This window comes from Strix uralensis, chromosome 1 (assembly GCF_047716275.1).
Source record: "Strix uralensis isolate ZFMK-TIS-50842 chromosome 1, bStrUra1, whole genome shotgun sequence".
Taxonomy (NCBI): domain Eukaryota; kingdom Metazoa; phylum Chordata; class Aves; order Strigiformes; family Strigidae; genus Strix; species Strix uralensis.
In genome coordinates, this window is record NC_133972.1 from 139,039,641 (window position 1) to 139,055,867 (window position 16,227).

Sequence of the window (16,227 nt, forward strand, 5' to 3'; positions counted from 1 at the left end):
AGGTTATCAGGAAGGCCAGAATCACATTAGCAGTATAAGGACAGCAAGTTGTAAATGACTAATATTTAACATGTCATTCTATCGCTGCTATATGCATGCTAGTACAAATGATCCCTCGGAGAATCGCATCTTGTTATCTACAAAAGAAAAAAGTCCTTCCCTTACATTACATTTTTGTCATCTTTTTATTTCTTACCTTTCAGGCCTGATCCTGCAGTCCTTACTCAGCAAAATCTCCAACACAATCTGTCAGGTTAGTTTCTTACTCTTTCTTTAAGCTACATAAAGCCCATTGGCTCTCTCAAAACATCTGAATACTAAACGATTAGAGTTTGAATTTCTAAAAATTCGGAAATTCTAAAAATATTCGTAACAGAAAATAGTGTAATTAAGTACAGACCTAAGAATATTAGGGCCAAATCCAGGAACAGATCTAGGCAGAAGCCTTAGAAACTGTCAGGACAGCACGGCTGGCATCTGGTGAGTTAGGCACTTTCCTGATTAGCCAGCCACTTTTAGGATCACAGTTTCGGATGTAGACAGCTTCAGTCTCCTTAAATACTGTTTCGAGCACCTGCATCCTTTTTTCGGATCTGGCCTTTTTTTATACTTGAATACATGACGTATCACATTAACATTATGCACAGACACTAAGAGAAGTGACCCTAAAGTAAAACAAAATGATAATACAACATGATATCATAGCCATGTCTAGAAGAAGCTATTGTTTTTTTCTGTGCTTGGGTTAGGCACATTTGTTTTAACAGCTTTTAACACTGTATCCCATTTACTATTCTTGTGCTCTAACTGCCTTTTCCTAAACTTGTGCTGAAATAAATCATTGCTGTCTTCATCCTCAGCCTCTGACACTATCTCCATTTTTTGGATAATCAATTTGATGAGGTCATGTTGCTTTTCCAACAGTGTTGATATATCTTTGAGCCTAAAAAAACAAACAAAAAAATATGCATAGAGCAGGCTTTGTCATTTTGTTTCAAAGGACATTTTAGTCATTGAAATTACAGATGCAAAAGACCTGACAGTCCTCAACTTCACCCTTCTGCTAACAAAGAATATTATCTGGAGTACATATAATTTTTCAAGCTGTGGTACTTTTCCAGGTTTCAGGAAATAGGATTAAAGATCAAATTCCTGGTTCTTGAGAAAAGTAACTTACTATATACTTAAGGTAAGAGCAACTTCACTCTCAAAATAAGATTCTGAACAGTTCTATCAAAAGTTTTTCCTACTGACTGAAGTAGTCTGGCAAGAAAAAAGGGTGAGATTTGCAATGACATTTAAGCATCCACAAACATTTAGTGAACTTCACAACTATTTTAACAGCATATGACAGATCCTGATTAGGCACTTACTGGTCTCTTTTAAAGTGCTATCCACAGTGCAGTTGATACAAATAGTTAACATCAGGTAGCATCACACGTACAGAACACAATGTCTGTTATCTTTTAAGAAACAATGAAAGAAATGGGAAATGTGCTTGGAAACTATCATCATAAAACTACCAAACAGGCTTTTTGAAAATCTACTTTTCAGAATGACTACCCACAAAATTACAGTGTGAAATATACATTGTGACTGAAAAGGTTCTCTGTGAAGAACAGTTTGGGGCTTCTTTAGATGTAGTTCCCTTAGTTCCCCTTTTTTCTTTTTTTTTTCCAAAAAAGTAAATACATGTCAAAATATGTGAAAACCACAAGAATTAAAATAGTGTGGCAATTACCTAACGTTAATACAAAGCAAAAAAAAATCCCGATCCAAATCAAAGAAGAGAAACATATACACTCGGCAATGATTGCCACTAGCTTCAGTAGAAACTGAACTTTGTTTTGAACTCTGACAATAAAAACATACTGGCAACATAGTAAAACAAAGTTTTCAGCCAATATTTTCAAAGCAGCAAATATAACTTTCTGCAGTGAAATGACCACAAGTTATTCTATTCCAAATAATTTTATAATTTTATAACATGACAGTTTTCTTCCTTCTCTGTAGGGGAAAAGAAACCAAAGAGTATGTTCTATGCTGGTTCCTAATATATTGATGTAGTATGGATTTGAAGAAAGATTTGTTAAATTCCATGGTTTGGCTACATCTGTAGGGTGTATTCTCACCCCTTCAACTCTTGCTGAGTCCTTCAAGCAAAAAAATACTTAATCAGAATCTATGCAGGGAGACAAAAATTTAGTAGGTTAAAAAAAAAAAAAGGAGAAATACAAAATAGGAAAAAGAGCAGGGAGGGGTGAGACAGTGAGAAAGGATAGATTTTCCTAGGTGTACATTTACAAAAGGCTTTTCTGAAATCATTCTTATGGATATATTAGTAAGATGAATAAGAAAAGTATCTACAGAGAATTCCTTCCAAGGCTTTGGAAAACAGATGATTTGTTCAAATGAGAACCAGGACACCAGTCCATTTTTGGGGAAACAATCTGAAGCAGATTTACCATCGGACCAGTGGAAAGTCAGTTACAGATTGTGTATATTTGCAGACCAACTGGAACTACATCAATTGTGAATTTAAAATAACCCCTGAAAACCTCCATACACAAACCTCTAATTCTGAAATGAAAATGCATTTTCCCCATTACTTCAGTTTACTTTAATGAGCAAACAAGCCTGCCTTCTTTCTCTGCCATGGGATAAAAATATTTCTCTACCACACAAGTATTTTGAAGGTAAATACACTACAGAATATAAAATACTAAGTTACTACAGTGAAGAAGGTTACTTAAGGACACTAGATGCATTGAATTTTACTTTTTAGTTACAGTATGGAGCTTTAGAACACTTTTTAAAATAGGAGTACATTTGTAATGTTGGTTCTACTTATTTTTACAGCAGTAAAATAACACAATGAATACCTGTATTTCTGCTTCAGAACTTCCAGTTCTAATGTTGTATCAGTGCTCTGTGCATCTGTGGTAGAGTCCTCACACCCAAAGCAATACTGGAACACGCTCTAAACAAAACATGGAACCAAACTGAAATCAGGTATTATAGTCTGACAATAGTTTAAAAATCCCAAATAAGTGAATGGTAACAGTCTCCACACAGTGTTAAAGTTGAAAAGAGTTTCTGTTATGAAGTTATTTTTTGTATATGAAACATTTGGTTTGCAAAATTTATTTAATCAGAAAATTCAGTCTACCAACAACAGCTGAAATGAAAAGTAAACAAATAAAAGAAGAAATGCCAAAGGGGAGTAATTCTGTTTTATGTCTGAATAACTTTTATAGCTTGTCTCACTTAATAAAGTCACAGATCACTGAGAATTCAAACACTAATTATATCTGAATAAGTTAGGCTGCACTCAAACTGATTTATCATTTCACTGAAAACAGTCAAGATCTAATCACAATTCCACTGATGTCAGTCAATGATTGAGTCAGATTACTGGAATGTTCCTAGCAATCTGTGTACAAAGTAAGTCAATCATATCACATTTTAGTAAGAATTCTTTAGTCTAAGATTCACCATCTTACCATAAATCCACAGTATCTTGGCCTGTTGGGATATACAGTGATTGATTCCTGGTCCACCCGACTTAAGAACCAAAATGGTAGCTTCTTCTCTAAGTTGGTGTGAAGATTAACCTAAATGTAGTTTTGCATTTAGAATAAGATATATTCTCTTAAGATAAAGACACATTATCATATGAAAATAATCATCATGTCATTATATTGAAATCACTATTACTAGATGTCAAGTCTCAGAGGATATCTACGCTGCAAACAGTGGTATAATATTTGAACAGTCCAGTCCAGACACTAAAACCATTTAGTCATAGCAGTATTGGGTATCTTAGCAGAATTAATTATTCCTCATAGATGTGCACTCTTATAACTAAAGTGGTTCCAAAACTGAGTTAGCTCTTGTGTAATGGCTTGAAGAGCTCCTGCATGCACTGTGGGTTGCAGTATAGAATTGCAGGGCAGAAGTGTTCAAGACAGAATACCTATCATAGCTATGGGTTTTAAGACCAAATAATAATGGGAGAGAGAGTGATCTTTCTCTCTTTAATTATGCTATATCCTTTTACTAGGTTATGACAGAGTCAGTATAGATTAAGTGGAATGCCTGTGAGAAAAATCTTCCCTTGAGTAGAAGCAAGTCTGTTATATACAAGTGCCTTTTGAGCTGATGGTACCTTTCTGGTCATTCTCAAATTGCTGCAGAAATACTGAGCATAAGTATCTAAAAGAACAGGATGTACAGAATAAGCTTACTGCAGACAACCATAATCCTGCCAAATATACAGAAGGTTACACGCTTAATAAAGATTTCATAGTACTGTCTGAAGCTGCAAGACAACATCCTTCCTGAGCGTTCTGTTGGCAAAGAAACACCTAAACAGGTGAAAAGCATTAACTGCTACAAGAACTGCCCTTATAGCTCTGCTTTAGTCATTTGTATCTCTAGCAAAGCAAAGATCTCTTGGGAGGAAATGTTACTCTAAAAGAGAATTCTTCAAATATGCTTGAACTAAGCAAGTACAGCACACAATTTAAAGTTACATGACTACCAGTAATTATTTCTGAGCTGTTCTTGGGTATTATGTCTGTGCACACCTCTCTTCTTCATGCTCAGCCACTAGGTAGGCTCTGACACTTCTGATAAAAAACAGAGCCAGCAGGGAACACAGGCAAAGCCACTCCCTGCATCAATTTTATGAATGGTCAGTTCCTCTCACAATACAGACTTTGAGCAGAACTTCAAGGAATCACGTGGACAGAGAGAGTTTCTAAGAACATGCTAGTGAGAAGTAATCTTTACTCTTTATTTGACAGGTGTATACTTTGTGTATTTCCACTTGTGAGAGTCAAGCTTGATATACTGTTCACAGGGAAAAACAAAGCTTTTGAAAACTGTATGCCAAATTTATCATTTCCTAAAATGAAAATTTTATGAAGTTGTGCTGTTGCCGTAGTCCCAATATGTAAGCTGTAAGGATTACATTTGCGAAAGCTATTTTGAAAAAGCTATTTTCAAAGTAGCTTTCACAAATGTAGTCCTTTATCTACGGTGCACATAGTTTTCAAAAGCATGTAGGTTACTAAACTCTTCTGATTTCAACAGAAATTGTTAGATGTCCTTATACATCTTAAGGTAACTAAAACCATTTATAAATGTGATGTTAAGTTCCTTAGTCATACCTGGTATTGCACAGTATCTCCTCAGTACACAGACCAGCATGAGCCTTCAGTATACTGTAATGAATTTGGCGTCCTTTTGATTTCTGTGTACCTTAACCTTCTTTCCACTGCATCAACTCTCCTTAAAAGGCAACTCTCCAATTTCAAACATTCCATTTACTCATTTTGAGATTCTGTTGTTGGAATAACTCAGAATTCATTAAACTGACTGTTCAAAAGTTCCTTAAAAATACATTTGCTTATTCATTTCCTTGACAATGACTAACATGACTGAAAATGAGATTCAGAATAGGATGCCCATGTTTACCAAGCCTCTTTACACAGATGCTATGATGTTAGTTAGGGATGTTGATGACAAATCAGCTTATTATCTAAGTGGTGTTCTAACAATGATATCTATTATAGTTGGTGCTTCTATTGTATGCTACTTACCTGCATTGCAATCCTTTTGAGTGCAGCATATTTTTGTACTTCAGCTATGTCCCCAACAGCCAAACCAATCTAAAATTACCAAAAAAGATTTCATTCTATTTTTTCATAGTCTGTGATTTCAAAATTACTCTAAAGTTAAACTTATTTTGCTTCACTTGAATTTGGAAACATAGCCCTTTTGTGCATATTTGGAAAACCCATATCAAGAAATGTATTAAGCTTTTTTAATGCCAACTATTAGTCTACCAGTAAGGCACTAAAGAGCTACTTCAAAGATTTTTCAAGAATAACATCCCTTCTTTTTGATTCTTCATTACTGCAGTTATGATAAAACACTTGTTGACCTCTTGATTGAATAGGACCATGGCAGCAATAAATAACTTAAAAAACCTGAATTATTTTATTTTTGTTGCTCAGCTCATATAAAAACCCAATTTCCTAAAAACACCCCTGATGTGGCTGAAGATGTACTACATATTTTCCCCCTTTCTCAGCATTACCAGGTTTTCTGACTCTTTTTGTCCAGGTCAGGCTCATTAGTTAGTTTTAACACTACTGCTGACTGCTGTTTTGTGTGTAATGTAGATCTGGGTTTTGGCTTTTTAAAAAAAAGATATTGTTAGCACTAGGTTATGATACAGCAAGGGGTTGAACAACTAAGACTATGTCTACTCTAGGAAGCACACATTTATCAAAGTACTTCTTAAAATCATTGTTCCCCAATTTCCTTTATCAAGACCTCATAATAATACATTGTAGCTCCAATTCAAATTCCATCACAATTATGACCTAAAGATAAACAAGATAACCCTGAAAGAGTTAACTCTGGGAAAATACTCAGAACGGTAAGCTGGAGGGTAAATTAGTCCAGGGAAAGGTAACTTTTTAATATATTACTGAAGATAACAATTTCTTATATCGTGAATGAATGCCACGAATCAGCACTAAAGCTAATTCTATATGCTAAAATTGTATATAAACCTGTGCCTAACCACTTTTGTATATTAATAAGTAGTTTACTTACTAGCAAGTTCATAAGAAGGATTGGAATAAGCAAGGTAAATATAATGAGAACTGTGTAACTCAGGAATGGATATGGCAATTCACTGCTTAGTAATGGATCAAGGAACGCATCATGGTAATTAATGTCTCCCAGCATCATTGCAAATGTCTTCATTACAGAAAGCAGAGGTGTGCTATACGTTTGCTGCAAAAAGAAGAAATCCCAAAATCAAGAAAAAACCTGAACTGATGAAATTTATAAATATCCTCTTGAGATTCTTTACTAAAAATAATATTTATAATGAAAAAAATTAACTATGACATTCAACTAACCTGTGAACCCAAAAGGACAAAGAAACTAAGTCCAAAGGCCAATATCAGGAAGAAGAAAACAACAGCAATCCGAATCAAAGTCCTCAAAATTTCCCAGAACATCACAACATAGATGCCATAGTTTTCAAATCTAGGCAGTAAATAAACAAAAGATATGCTACATTAAATACTGGTTAGAGTCCCTTACAGTTATTTACATAAAGCAGTAAGTAATCCTGATTTTCATGTGTGAAAAGAGACATTTTGCCTCTCTGAGATATTCTGAGATGGTATGAATGTGTTATACTTTCACATCCAAAAGAATGCCAGTGGTCTTATTTACAGCAAGCCTAAAGTACATAATCTTATATTTTAATGCATCAGAGCAGTACTTCTTCAAGATATTATTTTTCTGGGACAACTTTTATAGCCACAGACAGTACAATATTGTAGAACTGTTGCACTTGGAACAACATTAGGAAATTATCCAATTTTTTGCTGCTTTTTGAAGCAAATTAGCAACCAGAACAAAGGACAACTGGCACCATGATCCATCTAACAGCCACATGTCTGATTTAAAAAGATTTTGCTTTTTATTGCTCTACAAAGTATGAAAAGCAAGCAAACAAAAGGAACACACTGCTTAGGAAGAGGAGTAGCATAATTTTAAGACACCTGTACTTCCAACAACTGTCTGTCATCTCGCAAGCCTCTCCCATTCTTGGCTTACACAAAAACTAGATCTCTGAACATGAGTTGTCATAAAGCAGATTGTTACTTTTTCCGCCAAACCTGAACTTGGGAAATTATGTCCTCTGCCAGATTCAGGGACAAGATGACAAGCCCCATTTTGCCCACAGCACACAGTGGAGGAGAGTCATCTGAGGTCAGACACACGTAGGACAAGGTTTGCCGGCAAAGGCAGTACCATAAAGACACCCTCTCTATGACCTTAACTCTGTTTACAAACCTTGTCCTTGAACATCCCAACTACAGTAAGATGATCCTGAAATTAATCAGCAAATGCCCTGTTTGTCTGTCTGTCAGACCTCATGGGGGGGGTTAGTGCATGTATACAATAAGAATCAGAAGAGAATATATGCAGCGGTAGCACATGCTGTCATCCTTATTTTCTGAACAGCTCCAAACTACCACTTTTTTGCTGATCATCCACAACTCATCTTTGTGCAAGGCAGTAATGCTCAGGCACAAACATGTTTAATTTAATAGTTTTAAGCACTACACCCACACTAATTTTCCCTCCACCCAGCCCTTCTGCAGTCCATGACTCTGGGATACTATTGTACCAGTGACAGCATTAAGAAATAATTATTTTGTCCATTATAGTTCTTTTACAGGACACTATGGTGTAGAAAAGTGGTGTGTGCCATTTAATCTGTAAAATGATAAAAGAATTTACCTTCTCCCAGGTATTACTTACAAAAACAGACTTCCTTTTGCCTCTTGTAATTCATAGCTTTATTCTTTTAAAGTGAAAGTCTATACAGTTTAATGAAACACATTTTTAAAAAGACATATGCAGTTGCTTTGGTTACTTAACATTAAAATAATTTTTGCTATTTCTTTAGTTGCCATAACACATGCTGTGATTCTCTACACGAAAAACACTGAAAACTACTTTACAGTTCATTAGGTTAAAAAACTCCTATGGTCCTAATGTTGAAACTTGTATAGCTTAAAAAAAATAAATAGGGCTATCACACTTGATCAGTCATGGTTTAGAATATGTAAAATATCTGAAAATATTAAAATTGTTTTATTGCAAAGCATGGAAATAACTTTTACCGTTGAAGGTAAAGCAAGAAGTTCATCCAAGACAAATATACAGCAATTGCTCCACATTCCCACTGCAAATGAGCTGGTGTATTAATAAATAAAGAAGACACAAAAATTATGCTTGTAGTATAAATTGTCCAGTCCAGTAGATTGGAGTAATCCAACAAATATTTCAGTTTCTAGGATTTAAGAGAGACAGATACATATTTACAAGTCATGCATCATTAAAGGACTGAACTCAATACACTATTTAAATCCTCTTCTCACTTTCAATCTTGTATAAATTGGTATTTCCCTTTAATTAGAGAAAAATCAGATTTATTTCAATATCACACAAACTGCTATGCAAGCACACTGTCTGATTAATATTATTCCTCTACGTATTTACCTGCTGAATCAGCTGAAATATTTCTTTGCAGATTCCCAGTAAACTCATAATTAAAACTAAACACATACACACCCTTGTGAAGTATGAGTTCTGAAACAAAAATCAGAGCACAAAACAAATTAGGAATTATTAAATGAACATTTATTTCAGCTCTACCTACTACATCGACATTATATTGCCGAGTTAAGAAACTCTGTTAGCTTGCTTCATATAAACATTACTATCTAAATTCTGGTTTACTAATATTTATTGTTAAATCCATGTCATGTATATTTTGTTTAAGTAATTCAAATCAAGTATGAAAGTTTGAGCATTCCCATGATAAATAGTTGCTGTGCAGTTTCCATATTACTACTATTTGAGTTTGGGAACTCAAACTGCAGTATCCATGCCACATTTTCAGTATGTTTTGTCACTGGATGAACATAAAGACAAATTCTGTTGTCCATAACTTCACTATCATATTGCAGTATCCAGAATGGCAATAGAAGTCCTTTGACAAATTGGAAGTCCTGGCACCCTCATGTGGCTGCTCCCTCTGATGTCTCCCTTTACAAGTATAGGCAAAGACAACTTTGTGGTAAAAAGCTTTCTACTGGCATAGAAAAGAACAGTGAAACTCATCTTTAATAAATAACTTGTAGAGCTAATTCCCCACCTGAGGGGTTCGTTAACTCACAGCAGACCACAAATTCATAACATTCACTTTTCAGTGGTGCAGCTATACAAACATCAGCATCTGCCCTGTTGCGATGTCCCTCTTTAACCTGGGTGAAGAGCACAGCACCATGCTCTGTAACCCTGTGCTCCCTACAGAGCTGGCATTCCCCACTCCATTCCAGTCCTGGGCCATTAGGACACTGTCTCGTCCAGTGCATGACATTTCATGCACACTGCTGTTGCTCTAGTGTCTCAGGCATCACCTTCACAGCTCCTGTTCAGTGCACTGCTTCTCCACCAGCTGGCATCCTTCCTCACTGAAGGACAGGACTCCCTCTTCCACCTATGCTTCTTCCACCCAGTCTCTGGTGATTCAAGGACCTGGGTCAGTCTGAGTTATTCCCCTGTCTACCATATGCAGCTCCTGTCATTCTCGTCTTTCACCAGGAAGATGAGTGAGTTAGTGGAGCAGGAACTCTTCCAGTTCTGCCAGTTCTTCTGGCTTCTGAATCTTTGAGAATCTCGCACATACTGGGCTGGGCTGGGAATGTGATTCTCCAGATTTTTTCATACATCAGGATATGCTCATGAACCTTTTATATCCCTTGAGTTTATTTTATTTCATATTTCTACTAGTATACCCTGTTTGATTTCGTATTTCAGTTTTATGTCTTTTTTCTCCCAAAAGAGCTGTAAAATATTTTCTTGCCTCTTTTCTATTGCAAAAATCCCTGGGTTTAGTGATAAAATCTCGTATTTGAAATGGATCATTTAAAAAGTTTGCCACAACAAATTCTTGTCTCCATTAACACCAGTACGTTAGTGTTTCAGGGCTAACGACACAGGCATCTCTTCTCAGAATATATGACTTCATGTCGTGGAGACTGTGCTCTGTGACTCTCCTGCCCTTCACATGGACACAGGAGTGTAACACTGTGTATGAGTTGTACTCACAGGTTCAGTAAACAGCAGAACATGCCGTTCCTTCATTGGAAGTCTAGTACAATGTTCAGCCTAGGGACAATACAACCTTCTTAAAAGACAGAATATTGCTTAGTTTTAACTGCAGGAAGGAAACACTTAAAAAAGGGCATCAACCACTCACACCACTGTCTTTCTTTTCTAAAGCCTCATTCTCCTGTAGCGGTGGGCTTGGCAAGTCTAACTTCTTTGGTTCACTATGGTGTCCTAATTATTCCAGTTCCAGCTTCTGAAAAAAAGTTTGAGCTCTGTCTCTTAACAACCCCAAAGTATGTACAGAGGACAGGTTTATCCTGAGACGGTTCATCCCTGCTTGCTTTCTTTATGGCCCCAACTAAAAGCATCATTTCCATCCAATGCACATCATGAATGAGATCAATATTCATAAATTACTAGAGTAACCCCACACCTATCACAGTTGTGACTGAGAGACAAATATTCAAAAGTCACTACAATGTGATTTGCTACCTAATCAAGTTTTTCATTTCGAGACATTGTAACTCCAAAATGGGGATGTATCATTCACATTTTGGCACAACACAATTTTTTCTATTTTTTCATTTAAGTTTATAAATAGGGATTATAGGAAACAACCAATACACTTAAAAACCTTTCACAGAGTTTGCCGTCCATGTATATGACTGAATTCTGCTGTTACATTCTTCGCTACTGTTGTACATGAGGTACCTATATGCAGACTGGCAAAAATTGTTCTTAGTTTCATAGTTTATGAGCCTAGTGAAGAAACAGTGGGCCTGCAAGGGAAAGTTATACATAATATGGGCAAAGAAAGAATATTTGAATACCCAAAAGCACTTTGTTATTGACTACTCTTTCTGTGTCAAATCTTAAATATGCAATATCCAGTTATTTTGGTTGAAAATTAAAAGAACATAGGAAGCTAAAGAATCCACTGTTTTCTGTCTTTTCATAAGTAAATACATGTTAATCCTTTTTTTCAATGTTAAAGAAATATTCACTTCAGGGAAGAAACTGAAGTAACCATGTACCAGATGTAAAATTTTCAGAAAAGGTTAAAAATAAAAAATGAGAACTGAAAATTATCTGCAGAAGTTGCTGCTGGTTAAAAGTATACCCTTCAATTCTATTCCCTAGAGTTGCTAAATCATAAATAATTCTAGAAATTATTTAAAAATGTCACACCTTTCTGCTACAAAAATCCTAAGCGTATTGTTAACTAGTAAGAAAACCCGGTACCTCATATTCTAATGGTCTTGCTTCATAGATCTCTGTTCCATTCAAAGGTCTTCCTGGCTGTATGTGAGTGACCAGAAGAGTCAGTGGGATGAGACCGAGAGAATATATGCCTAAATTCATTAGATGTGCTCGAAACCCATAGGCCATCCTTGAAAGTGAGAATGTTAAAGTTACAACACTTTACAAATTTAGAAGAGCATGCATTCAAATTTAACAGCCACCAATGTTTTCAAGAGGAGGAAATAAACATTTCTTAAAATGTCTTTTCATGATGAATATGCTCATTGAGTTTTATGTGGACAAAAGTTTATTGGCCATTCTGAAATACTGGTTCTTTTTAACTTGGCAATCCTGTTATATATTTTTTCAATAAAGCAGAAACAAAGACAGTGGTTGTCTTTGCTGTAAATATCAAAGGATCATTACTAAATGCTAAGCTACATTTTATATGATAATGGGAACTGGCAGTGTTAGGTTAATGGTTGGACTAGATGATCTTCAAGGTCCTTTCCAACCTAGTTGATTCTGTGATTCTGTGATCATCAGCAGCATATTCTAAATATGCTTATGAGAGGTTATATGGAAAAGACATTTGCTTCAGTCAACACTAAAAATATGTACATCTTAGTAAACAACTCTCAGGCACAATAGCCTTCATGCTGACATGCAATATTATATTTTATGTACATTAAAATACACCTACCATTTCATAAGCAAATATTCTTTACACACAGGATGACTGAGTAGCTCCATGCGATTGTGGCGTACCATGGCCTACAAAAAAAAAAAAGTAGAAGGATCAAACTTATCTCATCTAGATAAGTAAAGTGCTTGCAAAACTGGCTAGGCCACCTTCTTTACTTAAATATTAGTCTAATGAAAAGTAAAATGTCTGTGAGATATTGTAAAGTTCCTTTGTTTATGCACTCTGGTTCAAAGCTATTACTATCTTGCCTTCTCTGCCTACTGAGGCATCCAGCTTCTCTCCTGCTGCTCTCTTAGTCTATCTCAAACTTTAAAAAAAATGCACAGACTATTTATTACCAACTATATCTGTAAGATGACCAAGTTTTTCTAGTTTGATTTAATAAGAAAATATTTATTAGTAGTATACCAAGTCTACCTGCCAATAGGAAGCCCAAAAAGTAACAGAATTAAGTCAGAATGTTTGTTCTGTAAACATTTTATGACAAAGAATGAGAGAACAGACTGGCAATGTGAAAGAAGAGCAAAATTTGTTTTAGGCACAGAAAGTGTTTTGCAATTAGCATATGAAAAAAACAGGTGTTTTTTCAATGCCTTACATTCCAGTGCATGGTCACTACAATGACTGCAGTATGATTTTCTTTGATGTACTACCTGCAGGTACTGCATGTTCTCTTGAAACATTCAGTTGTTTAAATAAACAAAGAATTTTTATCTAAACCTAGAAGAAATGTTATTTATTACTTAGAGTAGAAGAACTTTGGCCCATACTTCATTGCAATATACTTTAAATATACAGAGTTATGGGCTTTGGAGAAAAAATATTATTATGAAAAATTCAAACCCCTTGATTTTATCTAAAGCAAGACAGCATGGAATGATGTCAAATATAAAATAAAGAACTTACATTTAAAGTGGTAAGTGGTTCATAGAAAATGTCTTCACCATCCTTTAGTTTCTTGTTAAGTGTCAGGGGACACTGAAGATATCTGAAGTTATATTCAATCTGAATAATAAACATACACCAGCATTTAAATGTGATGAAACTGATAATCTAAAACTGAGATAACATGCTTAATTTAAAAAAGGTTATCCTTTAGAGAAAAAAAAGGCTTATTGTGTCAAAGCAGTTAGAACACTGACGTATACTGACTGTTAGTTACTCTGCCAGTGAACACATGCCATCAAGATATACATCTGTGACTGTAAAATGATTAAACAAACAGCCATTTTGAATTGTAAACTAGAAAGTACACATTTAATCTTAAAATAATACAGTTTTAAAAGGTCATTCTCATAACTGTAATTTGGTTTAACATTGACTTTGAAGAAAAGCTTGTATTTAAAAGTTATATGGCTTTGCTAACACTATATAAAGAAAATTTGCAAGTTTTATGTCTACATCATTAACAGAATCCAATGTAACAATTTGTAAGGTCATTTTCAATATGGTTTCAGAGGTAGTATAACTGTAGAACATTCATGCCACCTTAGCATTGTGAAAGCAATCTACTGTTTAAGATTTTGGACAAGAATTTACAAAAAAAGAAACATGTTGGACCTTGAATTATTGATTGTACTACTTTATGATAGGCATGCCTTTGATGTGCGTAAATAGGTATCATATCTTCATTCACTGTTATTTTGAAATATCCATGACCTCTGATACCCAGCTTGATTGCAAGAATTAACACAGCAAAGATCAAGTCTATAGATTGCTCAAGTTTAACGTTATACTTGTTAAAATGCATAAGCATGAAGATTACAGAAACTCAACTTCAAAGACGTTTACAGCTCAAAGGATAAAATAAGATCAGTCACCTGTGTTTTCTGTTAAGATCTGGTATTTGTCTACAAGTATATCTTATCCATATGAACTTGACATATACATTAAAGTATACATATTGTGTACTTTCCAAACTTTCAAGCCAAAAATGTGTTTGTTGCAGTATCACTGAGGCAATAAAGTGATTTAAATCAGTGGCTTTGCTGAGATAAAAAAAAGAGACTAACAGTTGAACATTGCCGTTATCTGACGAAGTGGTTTTTGAAAGTCATCTTAATACTGAGGAGTTTTTTGCCAAATATATATTAAAAGTATAGACTTTTGGTGAATAACCACTGAATTATTCATAAATCAAGTTCAAATATTGGCTGATTTCCATTTACTAACTATAGAACTATAATTGCAACTATAGAAAATATTTAAGAGTATTAGAATTTAGTCCAGTATTAGTTGCTAAAAGCCAAGCTGATTGTTTTCTAACTTAATTATTATAGAAATAATATACCACTGCTAACATATAGCCAGGCATATTGTGACATATTCCATCATAAGACCGTAAAATGTACTGTCTTCATAAATTTTTTCATGCACTTACATAGAAGTCTCGACTTGTCTTTTCTTCTGAAGACTCAATTATGCAGTTGTCCAAAACCAGCTTTGCAGATGAACAGAAAAGTGAATTAAGGTCATATAGATAACGTTCATCAGAAAGAATATGTTTGTACCTGAAGAAAATGACCTTCTAATACAGCAGTCATCTAACAGTAGTGATGATTCAGTCAGATTTTATGGTGTATGTTTTGAAGACATAAAAATCCAGTTTACACGTAGGAGTTAAATAATAAAACTACGTGGTTTACAAGGCTACATGCTAGTTTACAAGTATAAAATGTGAAGTCTTTATGAATATATATATACCTAGTCATTTGCTATTTTAATAAAAAGCATTTCTGTAGCTTCATTTAACAGTTAGCTCAGAAAGTGAAAATATCTCAAGTGGTTTTGAACCCAATCCTCTTCTGACTTTCACTACTTTTATACTCCTTTTTTATACTATTTTTATACTCTTGGAACTCCATTGACCTCAGGAAGCTAAGAACTTTTTGTAATACTAAAGAAAATAAGCTTGTCAGACTGAAACTATCACTAAAATACAATCAAATCAATTTGTGAATTATATTATTTCTATTTTATAACAATACGTATTAGTGAGGACAGCATTAGAGAAACAATGGCAAATGATGCAACGCAACTAAGTTTTTTTTGTGCGGTCATTTCTTTAATATGTGCAGAAAACTTACTTTAAATGAATCAGGAAGATACTCAACCATTTCCAGCAAAGGGCACTTATTGGCACTAGAATAGTGAGAGAATGTTATAACAGCTTCTTCCCATCTGCAAAAATGAGTTAAGATAAGGGAGAGTGAATTAGTTGCTTCTAAGTTAACTACTTTTATAATACTTGAGTGTTATTTAACATATTATCTTGCAAATCACAGTATGTAACAAGTTTACATATCATTAACTGGAAAATCAGCTGTTTGGGGAGTAATTGATTAACATTCTAGATGCTTTTCTAGGAATGATTCATGTTTAATTCTGTTATCAATTAAACAGAAATGTTTCAACTACGCTAAGACCTAAAAAATATGAATACTTGAACTAAAGGCAGAATCTTGGGTTACAAGATTAGGTAAGTAATAATAAATACAGTAAAATACTGGCAGTGTTCCTGCAAATCTTACCAAGAGATGTGATCGTTAGGTAACAGT

At 34.6% G+C, this 16,227-nt stretch overlaps 1 protein-coding gene across 1 annotated transcript in view; it reads right to left on the reverse strand.

Annotated features, from left to right (window-relative positions):
* Positions 1-711: 711 nt before the first annotated feature.
* The window catches only part of TRPA1 (transient receptor potential cation channel subfamily A member 1), a 38,083-nt gene continuing 22,567 nt past the window's right edge, over positions 712-16,227 (reverse strand). The window contains exons 15-27 of the mRNA XM_074893959.1: positions 15,757-15,850; positions 15,051-15,110; positions 13,577-13,675; positions 12,668-12,738; positions 11,965-12,112; positions 9,106-9,195; positions 8,727-8,896; positions 6,942-7,071; positions 6,631-6,813; positions 5,607-5,675; positions 3,504-3,614; positions 2,883-2,980; positions 712-943 (exon numbers count right to left, since the gene is read on the reverse strand). Coding sequence (XP_074750060.1) covers positions 712-943; positions 2,883-2,980; positions 3,504-3,614; positions 5,607-5,675; positions 6,631-6,813; positions 6,942-7,071; positions 8,727-8,896; positions 9,106-9,195; positions 11,965-12,112; positions 12,668-12,738; positions 13,577-13,675; positions 15,051-15,110; positions 15,757-15,850 — 1,555 coding nt within the window. The remainder of the gene's footprint in view (positions 944-2,882; positions 2,981-3,503; positions 3,615-5,606; positions 5,676-6,630; positions 6,814-6,941; positions 7,072-8,726; positions 8,897-9,105; positions 9,196-11,964; positions 12,113-12,667; positions 12,739-13,576; positions 13,676-15,050; positions 15,111-15,756; positions 15,851-16,227) is intronic.